A 20,406-nucleotide genomic window follows, 5' to 3' on the forward strand; every position below is an offset into this window, starting at 1 on the left:
GAGGAGAAGCAAGGCACAGCTTGGGCCATGTCTTGGTGTGTTCGGATATGGACAAGCCCAATATTGCTCGTTCTGGCGGGACTCATTCTCAGAAGGCAGCCGCATCAGCAGCAAGGCCTGTCTTCCCGCCTTTGTCTTTTCCCCCTGCGTGGTCTGGATCTAGATTCCACCCCGGAGTGCGCCCCAGCCCGCATCAGGATTAGGGGCACTAAAGGAGGGAGGAGTAAGCAGCTCCAGCCACGTGCGAGACAGACTGCGCCAATGTCTAGACCTTTAACCTCTGACCCCAGCCACACCCTTCATGTGTTGCGAGCCGGACCTTTCCAGACACCGATGCCCGCCAGGTCTGCCCCCAAAGAGCGGGAAAACCTTTCGCGCGTGGCGGAGCAGGGCAATCAATGCCTCCAAAGTTAGCAACGATGTTTAAAATGTTTTATTTTTTTTCTATTTAAAAATATTTACAGATATGAACTCTCCCCATTTCGCCCCCCCCCCATCTTCGCGATGAAGGAAACGAAAAAAAATGATTAGCTCAATGTCCAAAGCCCCTGAGGGCTTGACTTGGCGGAGCGTGTGTCCATGTACAAATATACAGGTGTATATATGAGAGGAGTTTATCTGGTTTGTTGGTGTTTTTCTGATTTTTTTTTTCTTACCAGCCAAAGCCAGTCTGGATCAAACTCCCTTTCCCACCACCACCCGAGAATATCCCCCTCCAAAATAGTTTTCAAAGCGTATTGATTTGGTTTGGGTAGAAAGCAAGCGATCTGGCATGAGGAATGCGGATAAATACCCGAAACAAAACAAAAAGTAGGGCAGAGGCCATAAATAAGAGATAATGAATACACATGGTGTATTTCTTAATATTTCTGGAAACACGCCGCTTTGCTCCAGAGCCCTGGGAAGGAAGGGTGCAGCCCGCGCCGGGCTCTGCGGGCTGCTGGAGGCGGCCCGGGGTGCACGGGGGGCGGGCGGGGGGTGTACGGCCGGCGGGCGGGTCAGTAGTCGAGCTTGTTGTAGAGGTTGTAGAGCGGTAAGGCCGAGAGGTTGCTGCTGGGATAGTAGAGTGGTGCGGGGAAGGCGAGAGATCGCGGCACCGGCACGCGCAGCAGCGAGCTGTCCCGGAACACAAGCGGCATGCCCACCAGAGTCTGCGCCGACGCGTGCGCCATGTTGGCCGCCTCCAGCTCGGCCGAGAGCTGCCGCTTCCACTTGTTGCGGCGGTTTTGAAACCAAGTCTTGACCTGGGTCTCGGTGAGCTGCAGGCTGGAGGCAAGGCAGGCGCGCTCCGAGCTGCTCAGGTAGCGCTTCATGTCGAAGGTGGACTCGAGCTGGTACACCTGGCTGCGCGAGAAAACCGTGCGCGTCTTCTTCTTGGCGGCTCCCGCCTGCCGCTCGGCGCCGCCGTCCCGCGGCCGCTCCGGCCCAGGCGAGGGCGAGCCTGAGGGCAAGAGCCTCTCTTTCTCTTCCTTAAAGTCCGGGTGCGAAGGAGAGAGGAAAGGCGTGCGCTCGGATCCCGTTGGTCCCGTGCCTCCGCTGCCCTTGGGGGTACCTGAGGAGCAGAACAGATAGCAAGGCCATGGACTAGAAGCGCCTCAGAGACCCTCAGCTCTTCCCGGGACCAGAAGGTGGGCAGACGCTTGCAGCCTTGCCCCATTTCTACCAAACCTCTACCTCGTCTGCCTCTCGCTAACACTCAAAGCCCAGCCACCCCGACCCTTTAAGGAGACACGAGAGGGACCCAGCTATTCCGAGCTTGGGGTCCCTGTGCTCCCATCTTTGTGAAAGGATAGGTGGCAGCAGGTGGAGGAGGTCTGGAGAAGAAACATTAGCGTCATTTTAAAAGGTGATTTTGCCTCGTAATAACTGAGCTCGAAGAGTTCCTCCAGCTTCATGGAGTGGCATGGTTTCACAGGCCGTTTGTTTGAAAATCATGCTAAGGACTAACGCGGGGCTCTACTCCGTCAGATGTAGTAAATAGGAACCATCTCTGAAAGGCATCATTGTCAATCATCTTAGAGTGCTAATCATTCCGAGGAAATCAGACAGGAGGGGAAAAACCTAAAGAGATTTCAGTACAGACAGAACTCCCAGACCCAACTTGCAGACCTCGGGTCCCCAAAGAAAGTACCTGTGTGCAAAAGGACTTAAGGCAGAGCGATGTGAACCGCCCGTTTAGTGCCCAGATCGCTGTGCTCCACTCTCCCTCCAACCCAATCTTCCCCCAAACGCCCAAGCGGTACGGGATCTATGTTCCCCTCCTCCTCCTCCTCCACCTCCTCCTCCTCCTCCTCCTCCTCCTCCTCCTCCTGAGGGACCAGCGGAGGAAGCACCACGGCGTGCGCGTCCCCTTCTCTCGGCCCCGGACCCTCAGCAACAGCAGCAATGACGGGAGAGGGCCGGGCTCGGGAGTCTTTGAGGGGCACGCGGCCTCGTTCCCCTCGCGCTCACTCCCTGCCAGACTGGCGACATGAGATCCTTACCCAGGCAAGGAAAAGGGATGGGGGTGTGGTGCTTGGGGCCTGGCTCCTTGGGGCCGTGCGAGTCTGGGCAGAAGCAAGCCGGCGCCTTCCAGCCGTCGTCCGGCTCCTCCTCCTCCGAGGACACCGACAGGCTGCGCTTCCTGGCCGGCCAGCCGGTGGGCTCCCGCGGCGCCTCCGAGGGGCCCCCGCCCAGGATGGACTGGATGGTGAAGCTGGAGACGCCACCGGCCGTCGGACACCCCTTGCCCACGTCTTCCTTGCTTCCCATCCTGGGTTCATAAGAAATTGGAGGAAACCAAGAACTCCCTTTAGAGACGAGCTGGGTAGAAGGTGGTGCAGGCTGGCAGGCGGGCAGGGGGGAGGGGCGGGGAGAGAAGCCAGGGGGAGGGGGCGACGAGGCTGGCGAGGCGTCCCTTCCGCGCTGGGGACACACGGGCACGGGACGGCTGCGCGGGGGTTCCTGCCCGCACCGCTCGGGATGAACCCGCCCAGCCCGGGTGCGAATGCCGGTGCCTTGCCTGCCAGCTCATGGGTCTCCGGCGACGCGAAGGCGGCGCGGCCTCATTTGCATAGAGGTTACCCAAACCCGGCCAATCGCAGCGCCGCGGAGCGGCCCCGGAAATTTTCAAAAAGCCCAGGCCAGGCACGCAGCGCCCGTGCGCCTCTCGCACGCGGAGATCCGGCGGGCATCGGCTCTGCGCATGAAGTGGCGTCGGGGACTGAGAGTAGCATGGATTCCAGCGTGGATTCTTGGTCTCTGCCGCGACTCAGACCCAGGCCTCTCAAGGGACAGTGGTAGCCCGATGTCTCCTCAGGCAACAGACCTCGCACCTCCGAGGGGCTGCGACAGGCTGCTGCCACCCTCCCGAACTCTCTACCCCTTCCAAACCCTGCGGGACAGGCAGAACTGTCATTTACCAGGCCGCGGCGGCACGCGTGTGACTGGAATGGGTTTAAGAGCATGGGTCTCGGACCGATGCTTTTCCCTTGATCGTGGCTTGGAGCCCCAGGAACAGACACCTTTTGCCCTCAGTGCTTACACAACACCACCCCTGTCAGGCCATGGGGACACGGGATTTGGGGATAGGGAAACCCTAGATCTCGAGTCAAGAAGTTCCTGTTCGAGCACCACCCTTTACACTGTGCGTTAACTTGAACAAGTCTGGTTCTAATCAAAGCCTCTCTGTCCTCAGGTGAAATAAACTTATTAGCATCCCTTCCTCCCGTTTTAAAGATCGCGTCAGCTCGGGATGGAAAAGCTACAAGAGACCTACAAGCACTAGGAGCCATGATTGTTACTTCTTAAACCTTTACCCACTAGCCCGCAGCCCGCTTTTTTGGTAAATATTGAATGTGTCAGAATTGCTACAAAATAGAAAGTCTTTCCTCTTGGAAAGAAGAGGCGGTTATAGGGACACAGAGTGGGTCGTCCATTCAAATATTGGCTAGGTGACCTTGAGCAATACTTAAACTTTCTGAGTCTCCGTTTCTTCATTCCTAAAATCGAAAGAAGTAATGCCTACCTTGCAGAGGCTGTCGTGAGGTCAAGGTGCCCAGCACCCACCTGGGCACGCGGTAGAGTTCAATAAACCATGGTTTCCTCTCCTTTTCATGGCTCCCTTCTGAATCCTGGCTCCCACCCCTTTAATTCCTACATCAGCTGTTACTTGACCTAGAGTCATCCAGGCGCAGGCGAAAGGGTCTGGGACCACTAGTGTCTACTTAAGCATTATAGAAACTCGAGCGAGGCAAGGTCCAAAGCACCCAGACAACCCCACACCTCGGGCTGCGGCCTCAGACCTCTCAGCCAAAAGACCTGGAGAGCTCTGTCCCTAGGGCATCCCAAAAGAGCCAAGCGCGAGGAGAGACTGTGGCATCAGTCCCTACAAATGTCCAGACTGCATCATGACGGTGCAGTTCCTTCCTAGCCCGCACCGCTCGCGGGTTATTGAGTAAAGCGCTTATAATATCATTAGCCACGGTGAGTTACCGACTGCAGCCCAGCCGGTGGCAGAACTCTCCCTACTTAACTCCTCGAAGGACTCGTTAATGGGCTAATTGATTAGGGGTCGGCTGCGCAGGCGGGACAGGGGCGGGAGAGCGGGTTGGGGACCAGGGGCTGTGTGCCACGGCCCGGGAGGCCGGCGAGGGGCAGGTGCCGGCCTCCGTCACCATATTAACCTCTTCAGGGCTCGGTGGCGGGGTCGAGACACATTACAAATGGTCAGCTTTAATCATGGTGTCAGCTCATTAACCCGGAAGGACCTGGAGCTGAAATACAATTTGTGCGTCCTCCTCTGCGCGGTCTATACGCAGACTCCCGGGCCTGGTTACAGCGGGTTCGGCGTCCCCCGCGCGGTCGCGGGGTAGAGGGAAGATTCCAGGAAAGAAATGTCCAACTCCCTCAGTAACCCTTGGTCTCTCTCGTAGGTGCCCTCAGTTGGGCGCTGTATCAGGGGCTAGACACAAAGCAGTCCCAGTGAGAGAGCTGAGCCTAGCTACCCCGCTGGGGTAGAAAACGCTGGCCATGTGGAGCGAGAGATGGTTTAAAGTTTCCGACCTAGTAAATACTCTGGTACCAAGAACATGCAGGGAGCAGCTCACCATTCTTCATTTCAATCTGCCTCTCTTCACCCCTGTTGTACAGATCGGCAAATTGAGGCTGGGGGAAAAACTGATGGTAAAGGAATAGCTGGGGGGAAGACTCAAGACCTAGGAATCCCGAGAGGCAGGGGCGAGTGTGCGGTCAGGAGCCCAGGGACTTGATCCCTGCTAGGGCAGGGAACATGAGAGGCTGAGGCAGGAACTTTGAGATGAGCCTCCCTCTTAGAAGCAGCTCTCAGGCCCTAGAGCAGCGAGAGACTGGGGGGGCACCCCATCCTGGGAGCCCGACTTGGGCTTGAACTCTAAACCAGAAAACGATGAAGTCGTTCAACCCACTTCTCTTGGAGCTGGGAAGTAAAGGAACTGTCTGGTTTGGTATTCCACCTGCCCATCCCCCTACTCGCACTGAGGGCCGGGTCCACGCAGAGGTGCTTCTTCCACCCCCATACCCGCATGCCACATGCATGAACTTGTATAAACGCTTACGCATTCACACACATTCATTCAGCAAAGGTACACACACACACACACTGAGCCAGGGAAGTGGTGGTGGTGGTGGACACAAAGCGGGGTCTGGAAGACCATAAGATTCCGGGCTCTGAGTCCCCAAGGGCTGCAGCTCTCCTGGGCTCCCTTCAACTGATTGATCACCTGCAGTCACACTGAAGGAGCAAGGAAGGCCAAAGACACAATATTCCCTACCACCTCTTTTGGGATCTGGGGATCTCCAAGACTTCACCTAGAGCGCAGAAGACAGACGCCCTCTCCTGGGCCCAGCGCAGCCGCAAAACCCACTCCCAGGTATCCTCAGCTGTAGGAGCCATCACGTACAGACACCCAGCTCTCTACCCTCAAGTGGGCAATCCTTCAGCCCAGTACCACCCTACACCCCGCCCCACCCTTCCAGTGTCAGCATAGCTCCGCCCCTCTCCTACTTCACTGTTCAGTAACTCACACCCTGAAGGGCTGCCTTTCCGCATCTTTGGGATTGCCCCCTCACCTTCCGAGGAATTAGGCATAACCGAGTTCCAAGGAATGAATGATAAACTTTCCGAGACTGAAAGAACGCTTAAAGTTTAGGTCCTGAGATTATGCCGCTGCTCAATATTAAAGCGGCCCAGAGCAAACTTGCGGAGGAGCCTAATAAAAATTGATCCTCTCTGCTCTGCGGCAGTCGGAAAATAGGCTGGCTGAGCCGGGTAATAGTGGAAGAAGGCTCCCTCCGAAATGACAGATGAAGTCATAAACAAGTTTGATCTTGGAATCAAGCTTCGATAAATATTAAACACAGTCTACCCCCCCGTCCCCTTTACGCGAGTGGATTATGATATATGGCGCGTCCAAACTTTAAAATAAGGAAATACCAGAGAAAATGATCTCAATAAATTTTCTAAGTATAAACGTTGATTATGTTTCGATTTTCATTCAAGGGCCTCTGCTGTTCGTTCTTTGGTGCAAATGACATCTCGCAATAGGCTTTTGGGGAAAAGGGCTCCCTATTTGAAAAAGAGAGCCCCAGAGGTGTACAATTTATGTAATCTTCGGCTGGAAAATGAATTGTGTAATTTATTGGAAAACAGAAAGTCTTGAAGATTGGATCAGCATAGCCGAGTCCCGACACCCCCCTCCCACATCCATCAAGTTCCAATTAACAGCCTAACCAGAGAGCTTTAATGGGTTTCCAATCTAGTGGTCTGATAGACTCATCAATTCCTCTGGGAGAAATTAAGAAAATCGACCGCCCCTTGGCGACGCAGTGTCATTCCTTTCTGCAACTATATGTCAAATTAAAAACACAATTAAAATTTAAACTGTTTCAATCAAAGGGTGCCCTGCAACCTATGTTTCACTTAATAGAACTTTGATGAAAATCTGATGCGTGCACTCCATCACCAAGGGGGGCGAGGGCGGCCAGGAACTCAGGAGAGATGAGGATTCTTTATATTTCTTTAAGACATTAGTGCTGGGGTGAGGCACGGCCAGGTGACTCCACCTCGCTGCTACTGCCTCAGTGATGGGCGCAATGTGCTCTCTTTTGGATTCTCTCTGCGCGCTGGCACCTACGCCCAGCCCTCAGCTCCTTTTTTTCCTCCCACACTCCGAAGGGATTCTCCGCGACCCGACCAGGGCAGGTTTCACCTCGGAGTAGCAGCGAAGGAAAGAATCTGGGCGAGTATAAACATTGTACCTCTCGGAAACTGTCTGAGGAGGCACGCTGCAACCACCAACCCTCCCTTGCCTTGGGTCTCCAAAACTGCCCTGATGCTCTAATGATACTACATGGCGTCCGGGAGGAGTCCCTCGGCCCCAGTGAGGACTAGGGTTGCGTTGCAGTCCAGGACCTCGATTCTTAGCCTCAGCCGCCACTCTCTACCCTGTCCTCCTTCAGGTACTTCCGCAAAGAAACTCTCCAGGGGCACATGCAGCCCAAATCTCAACCCAAGATCTCTGTCAGAGGCCCCAGGCAGAGCTCCAAGGTACACTGAACCTAGTTATCGTGAAGGTTCTTTCGCCTCTTCCGCTGCCCCCTCCCTGTTTGTAGGTCAAAAGGTCAACGCCATCTGCTCTGCACACGAAACGCGCTCAAGTGCGCACAGAGGCATGCACATTTCCAGATGGGTACATCCAGGCTCAATGGATCACTTGCACTCTAAAGTCAGGCAGGGCCAGAAGACCCGGCCAGGTGACAGGCAGAGAATGGGCGGGAAGCTGAGAGGAGGAGCCTTGAGGATGGTTCCTGCTGGGCCACGTGCAAGTGCCTGGGTGTGCGTTGTCCCCTGGGTCTGCCTGGCTGCGCAGGAGATTTCTGTGGAACTAGTGGTTCTCGAGCCCTGCACTCATTTCGGGGCCCAGAAGAGGATTCTTTTCCTAATAGCTTTGAGAAGTTTAAGTTTACACCACTAAGAGAAAGAGGGACCCTGGCTAGGTCACTGGACTGAGACACGGAGGAACAGAAGAGGAGGAACAAAATGGAGTCTTGGAGGCTACCAGAGCCCATCCAGAAAAGGCTCGGGCCCCATCGGGGCTCTGGAGTTCATTGTCCCATGCGCATAGAGAGATGGAAGCAGGGGCGAGTGGTCATGGACCAGGAGGACCAACACGATAGACCTCAACAAAGCACTCACATGGGTCCGACTCCCGTGCCCATCTAGCTTGCCTAGCGTGCAATCGCAGAAAAGAAAGCAAATCCCACTGACCTTTTTGCCTCCTCCTCCTTCTCCCAGCTTCACTTCCAGACTCTTAGCCAGGAGAGGCGTGCACTTTGGGGTCTCACCGCGTGGCCTCTGACTCTGGTCCACCAGAAGCCTATGGAGGGGTGTTCCCCTCAAGAATGAGCGCCAGTAGCAGGGGGGTCAGTTTATATCTGTCTTGCTGTTGTTTGATGTACACACACCTGCTCTATTTACTACCAAATAAAAGAAATACATCTGTGTTGCCAACAGAAACAGTTCCCGCCCTGGCCCCACGGTCTCCCGGGGCCTGGAGGCGCTCAAAGCTGCTCAGAGCGGCAGAGCCCGGCACTGTGGGGACCTTGGTTTCGTGTGAGGTCTTGGAGCATAGGAGTATGAGGGTCCGTGGTGCAGTGGCCAGCTCCGCTAGTTCGACCAGATGGCTTGGGAGGAAACAAACCTGCCAGGGGATTTTCAGGTTTGCACCGCAAAATTGGGAGCGGCCACCAAGCTCCCTGCCCATCCTTTCCCAGGGTTCTCCCCAGCTTGCCTTAGCCTGGGGCCACTGGAGAAAACCAGTAGACCAGGGTCACCTCGAACAAAGTGTGTATGCCTTAGCCATCTCAGCAATACTAAACATATTTGGGTGGTCTGACTACTAGACACCAGAAGCTGAGACCCGGTTGAGAAGCAGAAATGTGTGTGTCAAGTGCAAGTGTGTCCTGTGTTGTATGTGTCTATTTAGGCACTGTAGAAAGGATTTAGCAGCAAAAGTGAAGTCATTTGCATTGACCTGGAAGATTGAACGGAGTACAGATAGGGAAGGATCTGAAGTTGGGGTAGGCAGGCAGAAACCAGGGATATACAATGTGGGGAAGGGCTGAAAGGATAAAGTCAGGGTGTCCATTCAGTGTCCTAGAACAGGGCACAGCAACTTTCCTGGCTTCCTCTGTGTAAGCTCCAGGAGGAATTTCAGAGGTACTATCACTCAACTAATCCCCATCCCAAGCCTTCCTTTGGCCAGTGGTTCCAGCAGCTCTCCAGAATCTTTGCAGAAGCACTGGGGGGGGGGGGGGAGATGTGTCTAGTGGGGAAGTACGGTGACAACCAGCTTTCCAGATGAGACTGTCCCATAAAGTGGTTTCTTGGCATCTCTTGACAGGAAGCCCCCAGAAAGATCTGAAGTGTAGCCTAGGATGCATCCTACTTAGAGCAGCTTCAAATCCCACACCCAGACTCAACTCCTCCTGCACTGGGAGAGATATTAGGGCCTCAACCTGCCAGAGGGAAGTGTATATTTCCTGTCAGTGCCAGCTTCAAGGTTCCTGAAGCGCCCCATGCTTACAGTGTCCAGGCCAGTCAGTACTAACTCCTCCACCAGGGTTGTCCCATATCTGGGGAGGGAAGCACTGGCCCAGAGCAGCTGAGCTCTCAAACTGGAGGAACAGGGAGGCCGAAAGGAGCAGGACAAAGGATAAATTGTGCTTGTGAAGAACCAGTTATTTCTTGACTTTGTAAAGACTGGGTCAGTCAAGAACCGTTTTCTAGAATCCAAACAAATAAAGAAGTATTTTCTTGGCGTTTGATAACATCGTGTTCTGGCTGTAAAATCTGAGGACGTGTTTGCTATTGCAACATTATTTTTAATGAGCTGTTACTGGCCTGTGGAGCAGTTAGTATTGCCAACAGTAAAGGCATCACTGTGTTTGCAGGTAACACAAGGAACAACATATTTTGACCCCGAATTTCTGTTTATTTTTCATTTATGACACATGCCCTCGTTTTTATTCCAAACCAGAGGGAAATAAAGGGAGATCTATCTTTACTGGGGTCTGGGCTAAAATTTTGCCATAAATACGCATGCCGGTTTATTGGGGGGCAGTTTTCCATCAACAGGAAACGATACTGGACATTTCAGCCACAGTAGAATCAATTGTGTCAATTGAATTTGAAACGCAGAAGGAAAAGGAGTGAAGAAAACGTGCGGGCAAGCGCTCCCCAGCGGTCGTGTCCTGTGGCGCTCCAGGAATCTTCTCAGCTTTCGGGTTCCTCATCCCCCTCACTCCCACTTGGGCTCCCTACCTTCAAACGAAGTTTGCACGCACACTCACAGCTTCAAGGCAGTAGGTCGCGCTAGTTGGCAAAGGTTGCCCAAGCGCCTGTTTCCCTGGGCAGACCAGCTTTTCTAGGCAGTGGAGGGATACACTGCATCCTACCTTGCCCACTAAGAGCACTGTGGCCCGCAGGGACCATTGCGCGTCTGGGTGTTCCCCAGAATAGGAGGACTGGAAAGGCTGCCCTCCAGGCATTGGGCGCCGGTGGACAGTGAAAGCCCAGCCCAAGGAAGAACAGTCCGCTCCATTACCACTGACCCATCCAGGTGGTCTCTGACCCTGAAACTTGGCACATAGCCCACACCTGAACCACCCTAAGTTCTCCCATCGCAGCTGAAGCCTCCCTATCCTAGACACGGGAACCGGGAACCGACATCCCAAGGGCTGGTTGGTCTCCCCGGGGCTGCCCTCTGGAGGCCAGGCGTCTCCCAGCTGCACTTAGCGAGTCACCTCCAGCCCGCAGCTAACTCCAGGCTCATTTCCTTCTTCCTTCCATCTCTTAGCTAGGCATTTTAGGGATGCCCTGCCCAGAAGCTCTCCGGTCTTTAAGGAACCGTGGCTTGGGAAAGGAACGCAGACTGCAGCTTTGCGCTGGGAAATACTAGCGGTCTTCAAGCTCGCAGCTGTCGTTTTGCTCAATTTCAAAAACTAGATAAACCCAGATCTTTACATTCTTTCCTGCTTCTAGGACGTTTCAAGCCGCAGAAGATACTGGAGAAAGGGCGCCCCTGGTCACTAACAAAGCCGCCTCTGTCTCCGCCGCCTGCTGGATTATAGGTGTGTGTGTCCAGGTCGGACTTATCGAAAAGGCAGCCAGGGAGCGAGACAAGAAAAGAGTTTTCCAGACACCTGCTCTGGGGGAAAAAAATCATCCAAAGTTACACACTCTGGCAACATGAAAGGCTTTGTTTTTCTTTTCTTTTTAATTAATTCAATTTCACGACATTAAGTGTAACAATATTTTGTAGATTTTTTTTCTTTTTCTTATAAAGGGACCGAACCTGGGTAGAGGGTGAGGGTGATCAGGACAAACTACCGCAGAACAACAGGTGTAGCCAACAGAAAGAAAATAGGTTGAATGGCAGAGCAAAGAGCCCTGCGGAATTGAGGGTGAATTTTACAAGAAATCTGTACATTTATCAAATAAGTTAAGATTTTCCTAAATTGATTGTCCTTCACTTAAAGCGCTCCAGTATGCCTAACTTATTCCTTTGAGATCACTACCTAGCCTTGTTTTCTTCCCTCTCCCTTTCCCCTGCTTAATTTTCTCTTTCTACACTAATGACTGCCATTGCATCGTAGAAAGGTCTGCATCCCTCGTGGAGAAGGGAGCAGGGCTCTCAGGAAATTTTGTACAGTATTGCACAGGTCATAGTACAATAGTTGCTGCAGAACAAATAGGTAGGGGAGAGGAAAAAGATAGTTTCTTTTAAAAAATATTGAAACCATTCTCTCAAAACAGGGAACTGAGTAATAACAGTAATAATAATTTACTGATAAGTGAAATTCCCCCAATGAAGGCTAGTAATAAATAAGAGTACTCCAACCGGGCCAGATGCGGAGCTGTTTCAATTTTCAGAGTTCTGATTTTTGGCTGTTTTGTCTTCTCCCTTTAAACACTTGATTAGAGAATTTCTCAGTCACAAAGCGAGACAGATGAAGAGGTTAATTGCCACACACCTCTCCCAGAGAGAAAAATCAGCCCAGGGTCGGGAGTTCTTATAAGAGGCTGCTCAGATTCTGAAAACTGGGGAGGATAACTGGGGGCGGCGGGGGGCGGAGGAAGAACCACACCCAGAAATCCAGAAATAAAAAAAACCTACCATTTGAATTCATTCTCTCTCTCCGGATTCTGAAAATAGTTCCATAGAAAATGAATAACTAGAGGGATTCCGGTTTCTGCGCTTATATTCCTTCTATAAAAATAAAAACCAAAAGCCATGGCGCAATAAAAATTTAGGGGAAGAACTGCACATTTTACAAAAGCTTTCACCCGCCATATTTGACCTGGGAATTTTCTTTTTCCTGTTTTCTTAGTAGTAACCAAAATCAAAAGCAAGAGGAGAAGCGCCTCAAATCCATTAGGGATGAATTGCACGAAAATGCATTGCAAATACTTACAAAACGCTACCGATTGGGGGAAAGGAGACCAGGCAGTGCGCCGAGCCCGGGTTCCCAAGGCCGCTGCGCCTCACGGCGCCCTCGGTCCGGCCCAGTCTTCTCCCGGGTGGAAAGATGGCCTGGCGCCCCCTCCCTCTCCCCTCTCGGGCCTCAGACCGGCCGCAGCAGCGGCACGGACGAGACTACCGGGTGCGAGTAGTAGACTGGATGCGGAAAGGTGAGCAGCGGCTGGCTGACCGGCACCGGTGCCCCTGCGGCGGCCGCCGCCGCCGCACCCTCGGCCGCCGAGTTCTCGTGATAGAGGATGGGCACACGCACGATGCGCTGCGCTGCAGCGTGGCTCAGGTTGGCCGCCTCCAGCTCTGCGGCCAGCTGTCGCTTCCACTTGTTGCGGCGATTCTGGAACCAGATCTTGACCTGCGTCTCAGTGAGGTGCAGCGATGCGGCCAAGCCGGCACGCTCCGAGCTGCTCAGGTAGCGCTTCATGTCGAACGTGGACTCGAGCTGGAAAACCTGGCTGCGCGAGAAGACGGTTCTCGTCTTCTTCTTGCGACACGCGGGTTTCTTCTCGGGACTCTCGGCACCCTTCTTCCAGTCCTCAGCGCCCGGCGTCGTCGCCGCCGCCGCTCCTACTGTCGTCCCGGCCGCTCCCGGCGCCGCCTCGCCGTCCTTCTTTCCTTCCTCTGAGTCGCTCTCCTCCAGAATGATCTCGTCTGGACTCTTGGAGTCCAGCTCCTTGTGATCGGGGTCAGCCTTGAGCAGCGGCTCCGGGGAGTCGCGATCCGTGCCCGAGGCGGGGGAGGAGTCTCGCAGAAGGGCCTTCTCTGAGGCTGCGGAGACAGACAGACGGACGCACACACACGCACAGCACACGGACACAGCCTTGAGCTAGGCCCGGTGTCTGGGGGCAGCAGGCATTACCTGCGCTGACCTCCAGGCCCCGGGCCTTGAGGCCTCAACATTCCCGCGGACCTCCTCCTTCCCAGCTGGGATGGAGTAGGGGCGCCTCATCCTGGGATCCCCCTCCTCCAGGACAGGCGAGTAGATGATGGCAGCGTGGCCGGTTCCTTCCATTCCCTCGGCTCCCATGCCAGGGGCACGAGGAAAGATTAATCATCCTTTTGGGTCCACCTGGGTCAATCCCTCCATCCAGGCCGTGTCCCTAGCCCTGGCCGTCCGAAGCCACCCCATTCACGCCAGAGGCCACTTTTCCCGGGAAGTGCTGCGCCTCCGGCTCCAACTCCACCAATTTTCTCACCAAGTGGGATTGGATTCCCGGGCCGCACAATCTAGAGCACGGAGAGGAGATGCAGGACAGGGGCCGGAGAGATTGGCCAAACATCGAGTTTGAGGGTGTATGTGTGGGGATCTAAGAACTGCGATGGAAGCAGCACGGGGCGGGGATGGGACGGGCCCGCGGGGGGTAGGAGAACGAAAGTTCAAAGAGAGGTCGGTACCTTCAGGTCGTGGGAGGTGGCCGCCGGCGGGGGTCAGGGTGTAGGGGTACCACCAGGCCGGGGAGCGCTCCAGGTAGTGCGCAGGCAGGGCAAACCTCTGCGCTGGGATCTCAAAGCGGGGAAAAGCCAGGTCGCCCACCTGCGAGAGCGCGAAGCCCGCGGCGCCCTCCAGGGCCCCCTTAGCTGCGGCAGCTGCGGCTGCAGCGGCGGCTGCGGCCGAGGCCGGCGCGAAGAGCGTCCGTGGGGGTGGCTGCGGCTTAGGGGGCGGCCGGTGGTGGTCTCCGTTGAGCAGGTTCTTGATGGAGAACGGGGATTCCTTAGGCGCCGGAGGCTGGGGCGGCGGCTGCGGAGGTGGCACGCTGGCTGTGCCGGAGGCGTCGGGCCCGGGCTCCGGCATGGTCCCCTTTCCTCCAGGTCCCAAGGAGGGAGGGAGCGGGACAAGCGGGCGGCGGGGCAAGCAGGCGAGCGGCCGGAAATCAGACCATAAACGGAACTCAACTACGGGGCGCAAACTCCGGGGCCGCCCCGGGCGCAAAAAGAGCCGCGGGAGGGCGGGGTGAGGACCGGGCCGGGGCGGGCTCGCATGGGGGAGGGGGTCCTAAGGGGAGGGGAGCGGCCCTGTCGCGGCACCGAGGGAGCGAGGGGGCTCGGCGATGGCTGCAGCTCCCGGGGAGGAGGCAGCAAGAGCAGTCCCCGACTTGGGGCTGCGTCAATCCGGCGCCGGATGCTAATGATGAAATCAAAATGTCATCCAAGTTAAATGCGGGGAGTATACGGCGATTGGGCGCGTACAATGGCAAATGGGATTAGGCAGACGAAGGCGCAGCCGAGCCTCGGCCCCGCAGCCGCCTCCACCACCGCCCCCTCCTTGCCTTCCCTCGGATTTTGGCGCTTTGGCTTCGGGCTATAAGAGCCCGCCTGTTATTGGCTTTATATAGTCCAATTAGGCAGCAAATGAGGACAAACCTATTAGCACAAAAGGATATTGGCTCCCGCTAAAGAGGCACTCGGAGCGCTCCTAGGAGCGCAGAAAGAGAGCGAGGGACCCGGGGCGGGCGGCGCCCCCGGCCGGCCGGAGCGCACTGACAGCGGTGAGCCCGGAGTCCGCGCCTCCCTTTCCCCGCCCCCCCCCCTCCCCCAGAGGCTTCGGACCCGATTCCCGCAGCCAGGCCTGCGGGAGGGGGAGGGGCGGCCAGGCCCGCCCGGGTCACCTCGGGGTTATCCGAGCCTGCAGCTGCCGCTCCCCCGCCCCCAGGGGCTTGACAGGGGCCCGCTGCCCCCACGCGGCTGGAAAGCTACGGGGCGCTGGCCCAGTAGGCAGGATGCCACCTCGGCTCGCGACAAACTCAGCACTTTCCTACCCTTTGGGGTCCTGTGGCCTCAGCATTTTCCCCAAAGCCTGCTAAGAAGGGCGCAGTAACGAAGAGGGGGATTTGTGTTCCCCATCCACCGCCTAGCTTGTAGGAAGGGAATCCGTAGTGAGTCCTTGCGGTGCGTCTGCGGGCTCACGAATCCGCGTAGATGTGGCCTTTGGCCCTGTAAAACCGAAGAGTGAGTAGTCCCTGGGGAGCAGGAGTGGGTGTGCGTCTCTGCGCTCCCCAGTGAGCGCGCGGAAGGAGCCGACGCCCACACATCACTCGGGCTGGGGTGGCCACGTTTCCGCAGCCTTGGCTGTGCTCGGAAGGGCACTCCTCCCCTCTAGATGCCGGAGCCCAATGCTGGAGGACCGAGTCCGATCTTGAGGTCCTGAAAGAGACTCTTTTCCAGGAAGTCTCTCAGGTAGGCGTTTGGCTCTGCCCGACGCTTTAATAGGCGCCAGGTGAACGAAAGGCTCAACGGAGTACCTTCCGAGGTAGCGACATCTGCAGCTCGTCCCAAGGGCCTTAAGTCCCCCGAGAACCATGTCTGGCCTCAGAAGAACTATGGGTGGAAGGTCACTGGACTTTAAAAACAGCCCCCTGACTGGCACGAGAAGCCCGAGAGGCAGGCACTTTTAACTCTAGATTTACGCCTCAAATAAATCAGAAGTGTTTGTGGGGTCCCTTCCTGAAACACAGCTGCGTAGTGAGAAAGATGGCAAACAGTCCTCAGCCCCCCTCCGCCCCTGGCAAAACTCCCTGTACAGCTGTCTTTTTGTGTTCCCTTACTTTCTACCCCCCACCCCTTGCCGCTTTCCTTTTTGTTGGGTTGAATCTTGCCTAATTCAAAGTCTCTCTGCTTTTGGGTCCTTAAGTGAAAAGCAGATATGTTTTATTTTTTCGGTCCTAGGACGCCAGACCCTCTCCAACCACATCTCGATGGGCGAATTTAATGTTTTAGCATTCACTTAGAATAGCTTTGTAAATGGCAAACAATTACTACTATTCCTTTGAGTTTGTAGAAGGCTTTACTAGAATGCAAAACGGTGCACCATCCAAACTCTTGGAACCAATCACAGCCATGAGACTCAAGCAGGGTGGGTCACACGCTTGAATTTTACAGTGGACACTGGCCTCCAGAGAGGAGACCGGGCCTAGGTCACCCAAGCAGGACTGGACACCCAGACATCATTTTTCCCTAACCCGCAGATTGTTCTTTGCTCATAGTCTGTGCGGGTTCGGTGCGCACTACCTGCACACTGCAAACCTGGTGGCGGAAGAAGCGAAGAGGCTGCTCTCGAAGTTGCATGCGTGTTGTGGGAGCGCTTGCGTCGGGGCGGATGCGTGCATACTTGCCAAAGTTCTGACGCAGGGCAGCCGCTTTTAAACTGAGTGGGGAAAGCTTCTGATTTCCCCAGAAAAAGCTGAGGATAGAGCGCTTACTTACCTAGCATGCGAAGCTCTGGGTTCAATACCCAGGTTCGCAAAAGAAAAAAGAAAGAGCGCCTTCCCTACCCCCCCCAAAAAAAGAAAAAACGTGAAAACCAAGAGCCAGCTGGAGACCCCCAAAACGCTGAGGGTTCTGTCTGGGTAGGTGCACTCTTGCTTGATCACATCTGAGGGGGGTGCCTGACTGACCATGTAGTCCCTGGACCTTGCTGCGAGGCATCCGTCTCCCTACTTTTTGTCGCCCCAAAGGTGTCTCCCCTCCCAAGGGGCGCGCAGGTGCGCTGGTGTGTGTGTGTGTTGACCAGGGAGGCGGGCTTTCTTGCGTGTCAGCATCCCCAGCCATCTTTTGAGTTTGGGATACTGGGTTTGAGCAGCAAGATGCATAGAGTAGATCTTTCCTTTCCTCTTGGAGAAAGCTGGAATATCCGGCCCAGGGGGCGAACGCCGCCTCTGTTTTCTTGCATCCACGACTCCATTCAAAGTCAGGCAAACAGCGCCCTCTATGGGGCATCTTCTAAATCAAGCCTGCAGGCTGGGCTGGAGATACCGGTCTTGGTGCAAAGCATTTAAAAGACATTTCGGTCTTTGCTTGGCCCGTCCAGGTTAGAAAACAAAAACATTTTGTTTTGGTCTGGATTCTGGGAGGAGTAGAGACTGAAGTCGCCTGCAGGTCTCTGCTGGTTCTTACCTGACCGTCATTGGAAGTGGTTCCGCCTGCCTCTCACCCTTCTCCTGCTTTTTCTGCTCCCATTTTTAGGGACCATTCTGTGTTCCCCCTTGCAACCTGTTCTTTAACTGTCCAATCATACTTGTAGTCTGGATGCGAGTTTCAGTAAGGACGCCAGGCAAGGATTCGTCTCTCCAGGATTTAGCACACCGACTGCCAGCAAATGGGTGTTCAGTAACCACTGGTACTAATGCCTGAGTGAGGTGCATGGATGGATGATGGATGAATGATGGATGGGTGGCTGGATGGATTCACAGTTCCCACTGCATAGAATTGATCCACTTCTCAAGCTTAGATAGCTTGAGAATATCCAAAAACAGTTTTTAAAGAGTTTAATGAAAATCTGAGGTCTTTTGGTGAGACATTTTACAAAACGTAAAGAATCTCCAGGGATAGAACCAATGGAGAGTGTTTCACAGCTTGATCCAAGGCAAATGGGCTGCACATTACTTCCCTTTGAATGGAGAGGCCAAGAGAGCAGAGGGGGCCTGGTGAACACTAGTGAATAACAACCAACTTTTACACAAAGAATGAGAGACTTGGCAAAGGAGTTCTTAGAATAGTGCCCTCATCCCTCACACCCACCACACACATCAATAAGCAGGGAGTTCTCCAAGGGAGGGGTAATTTCCATGTTCTCCACTATTTCACCTAAAGAAGGCTGTTTTCCATCTTCTTGGAACAGATGCTGAGGCAATATAACTACTTACTCACAGAAGGGAGACCAAACTATTTAGGCTTTTAACCCAGCTGCAAAGAACCAGACTGGGATTCCTACAACTAATGTACCCAGAGTTTGCCCTGGTCCTAATGGTCACATTTTACCACCCAAATCTCTTGAAAGAAATCCTATCTTTGATTTGTAGGCAAAATGGACCAAAGCCTGGACCTGTGATTCTGGGAAAACTGCAGAGCTCTCACCCATCTTTCTCAGGCCACCAGGAATGCAGCCAGGGACCCCTCCCTTTGGCTAACGAATATGACTTGGAGAAATACACAACACTTGGAGATTAATCATAGGCATGCTACCCTTAATCACATATGAATCCTGAGTCACATAAAGCGTACTTACAGTGGCTGAAGGGCTAACCCTTTCCTGAGAGCAAGGCTATTTCAGTCATTGATTGAATGCCTCATTACCAGGCATGATGCCCAGATGAAGCAGATAGTATCATTCTTCATACTTGACAGATGAGGAAACCGAGACACAGAGAATACAACAGAGGGGAGCTGCAGTGAGTACTAAACACATTTAGTCTGGATATTGTAAGGGCAGTACAGGCATACTTTGAGTGTGATTTAAGTGTTGACTATTGTTGTTAACTTCCATTCATACACTCTTCAAGGTGAACTCAAAGGCCAAAAAATCTGTTCTTGCAGGGTTTTTCTAAGAAAACTAACATGCCCCTATGAGGACTCTGCTAGCACAAATCAAGCTAGCTGTCTTACCTATCTTCCCTGTTTTCTTATCTTCTTCAAGTCTTTTCCCCAGACTCAAGAGTCTTTCACTTATAATTATTTGCAGGTTTTTTTTTTCAATCTTCAAAAAATTTTTTTTTTATGGTACAGGGTTTTGAACTCAGGACTTCAAGCTTGCAAAGCAGGCACTCTACCACTTGAACCATGTCTCCAGTCCATTTTTGCTCTGGTTATGTTGGAGATGGGGGGTCTCTCAATCTGTTTGCCTGGCTGGCCTTGCCCCTCGATCCTCTGATCTTAGCCTCCCAAGTAGCTAGTATTACAGGCGTGAGCCACCAGCACCTGGCTCTTCAGAGTTCTTATTAGGGGAAAAGAACGGCAAATGTTTGCATTTTGCACTATTAACTCACTGCTTAAAGCTTATGGATATTTTGTGGGCTCTGACTGATAATTTGCCGAAGCCTTTGAAGAGACCCTGTGTCTCCTCACCTGAAAAACCCTGGGATGCATCACAATGAACCCAACAGGAGCAAAGCAGGGCACCTTTAGATCTTGGGAGAGATTTCCCCCTGGCCCCAGAAAACTGATGTGCTTACCCCCGGAGCTGCACAGGGGCTCCAAAGACATTGTTCTTTGGTTTCTCTTACAGTGCTAAGACAGAGATTTCCAAAACCATCTGGAAAGTTCCAGGTGTATCACTACAATGTGTCCACCAAATACTTGCTGATCACCTAATATCCGCAGGGCACTGTTCCAGATTCCTGCTCTCCAGGAGATGGCCCTGTAGTGCAGGAAGCAGGTAAATTATAGTGTGTGAGGGGTGGTAAGGGTTATAGGGGAATCCTAAATGGGTACAGGAATGCTGGGGTGGAGGGTGTGGCTGCATTAAATACACAGACAAGTAAAGCCCCACTAAGAAGGTAAGAGTTAAGCAGACACTCTGAGGAGGTGGGGGCCAGATGAGTGCTGCAAGCAAAAAGAAGTGCTGGAGTCAAAGGTTCAGGCAGGAACCATATGGTGGTGTGCCTACAGAAGCCCAAGAAGAGAGGTAAGAGGGACCCACTTCATGGGACCCCAGAGGCCCTCATAAGAAATTTTGAAATGGAGAATCGCTATGCACTTAATTTTTTTCAACCTAAAATAATGTCAGGGAGAGACAAGCTCTCCAAAGAGTTTGTTCAGGAATAGTAGGGAGTTGCAATCTGTGATTGCTGTGGTGGATCGCAGGTGTCTGATAATAGGGTTGTGCAAACAAAAATAAGCTTTTAAAGCCAAAACAAAGTTCACATAAGCCATTTTGAAACGAAGACCTTTGGTTACAGGGGTGTTGTAGGACTTGACATTAGCTCATTGGTGGAGGGAGTGGGCAAGTGTCCTTGCGCAAATGATTGATCTGGAATTCTGCTTTTTTGAGGAGTTCTTTATGTAATTCCTATCATAGGCACACATGCAGGAACTTCTTGTGACTAGCCCTGTTACAAGCTTATATGGATGAGAGCTCCGT

The 20,406-nt window shown here is 53.6% G+C and overlaps 2 protein-coding genes across 2 annotated transcripts; both read right to left on the reverse strand.

Moving 5' to 3' along the window:
• Positions 1–418: 418 nt before the first annotated feature.
• Hmx2 (H6 family homeobox 2) lies at positions 419–8,412 on the reverse strand. Its single transcript, XM_020171807.2, has 3 exons — positions 8,285–8,412; positions 2,484–2,752; positions 419–1,552 (listed from the first exon to the last, which is right to left on the reverse strand). Exons 2-3 carry the CDS (start codon positions 2,749–2,751, stop codon positions 999–1,001), a joined length of 822 nt encoding a protein of 273 aa, XP_020027396.1. The 5' UTR covers position 2,752; positions 8,285–8,412; the 3' UTR covers positions 419–998.
• Positions 8,413–11,140: 2,728 nt separating this feature from the next.
• Hmx3 (H6 family homeobox 3) lies at positions 11,141–14,347 on the reverse strand. The gene is made up of 2 exons (XM_020171806.2): positions 13,950–14,347; positions 11,141–13,322 (listed from the first exon to the last, which is right to left on the reverse strand). Exons 1-2 carry the CDS (start codon positions 14,344–14,346, stop codon positions 12,643–12,645), a joined length of 1,077 nt encoding a protein of 358 aa, XP_020027395.1. The 5' UTR covers position 14,347; the 3' UTR covers positions 11,141–12,642.
• Between the last annotated feature and the right edge of the window lie 6,059 nt (positions 14,348–20,406).

The sequence above is a fragment of the Castor canadensis genome, chromosome 7 (genome assembly GCF_047511655.1).
Source record: "Castor canadensis chromosome 7, mCasCan1.hap1v2, whole genome shotgun sequence".
In the NCBI taxonomy this organism is placed as follows: domain Eukaryota; kingdom Metazoa; phylum Chordata; class Mammalia; order Rodentia; family Castoridae; genus Castor; species Castor canadensis.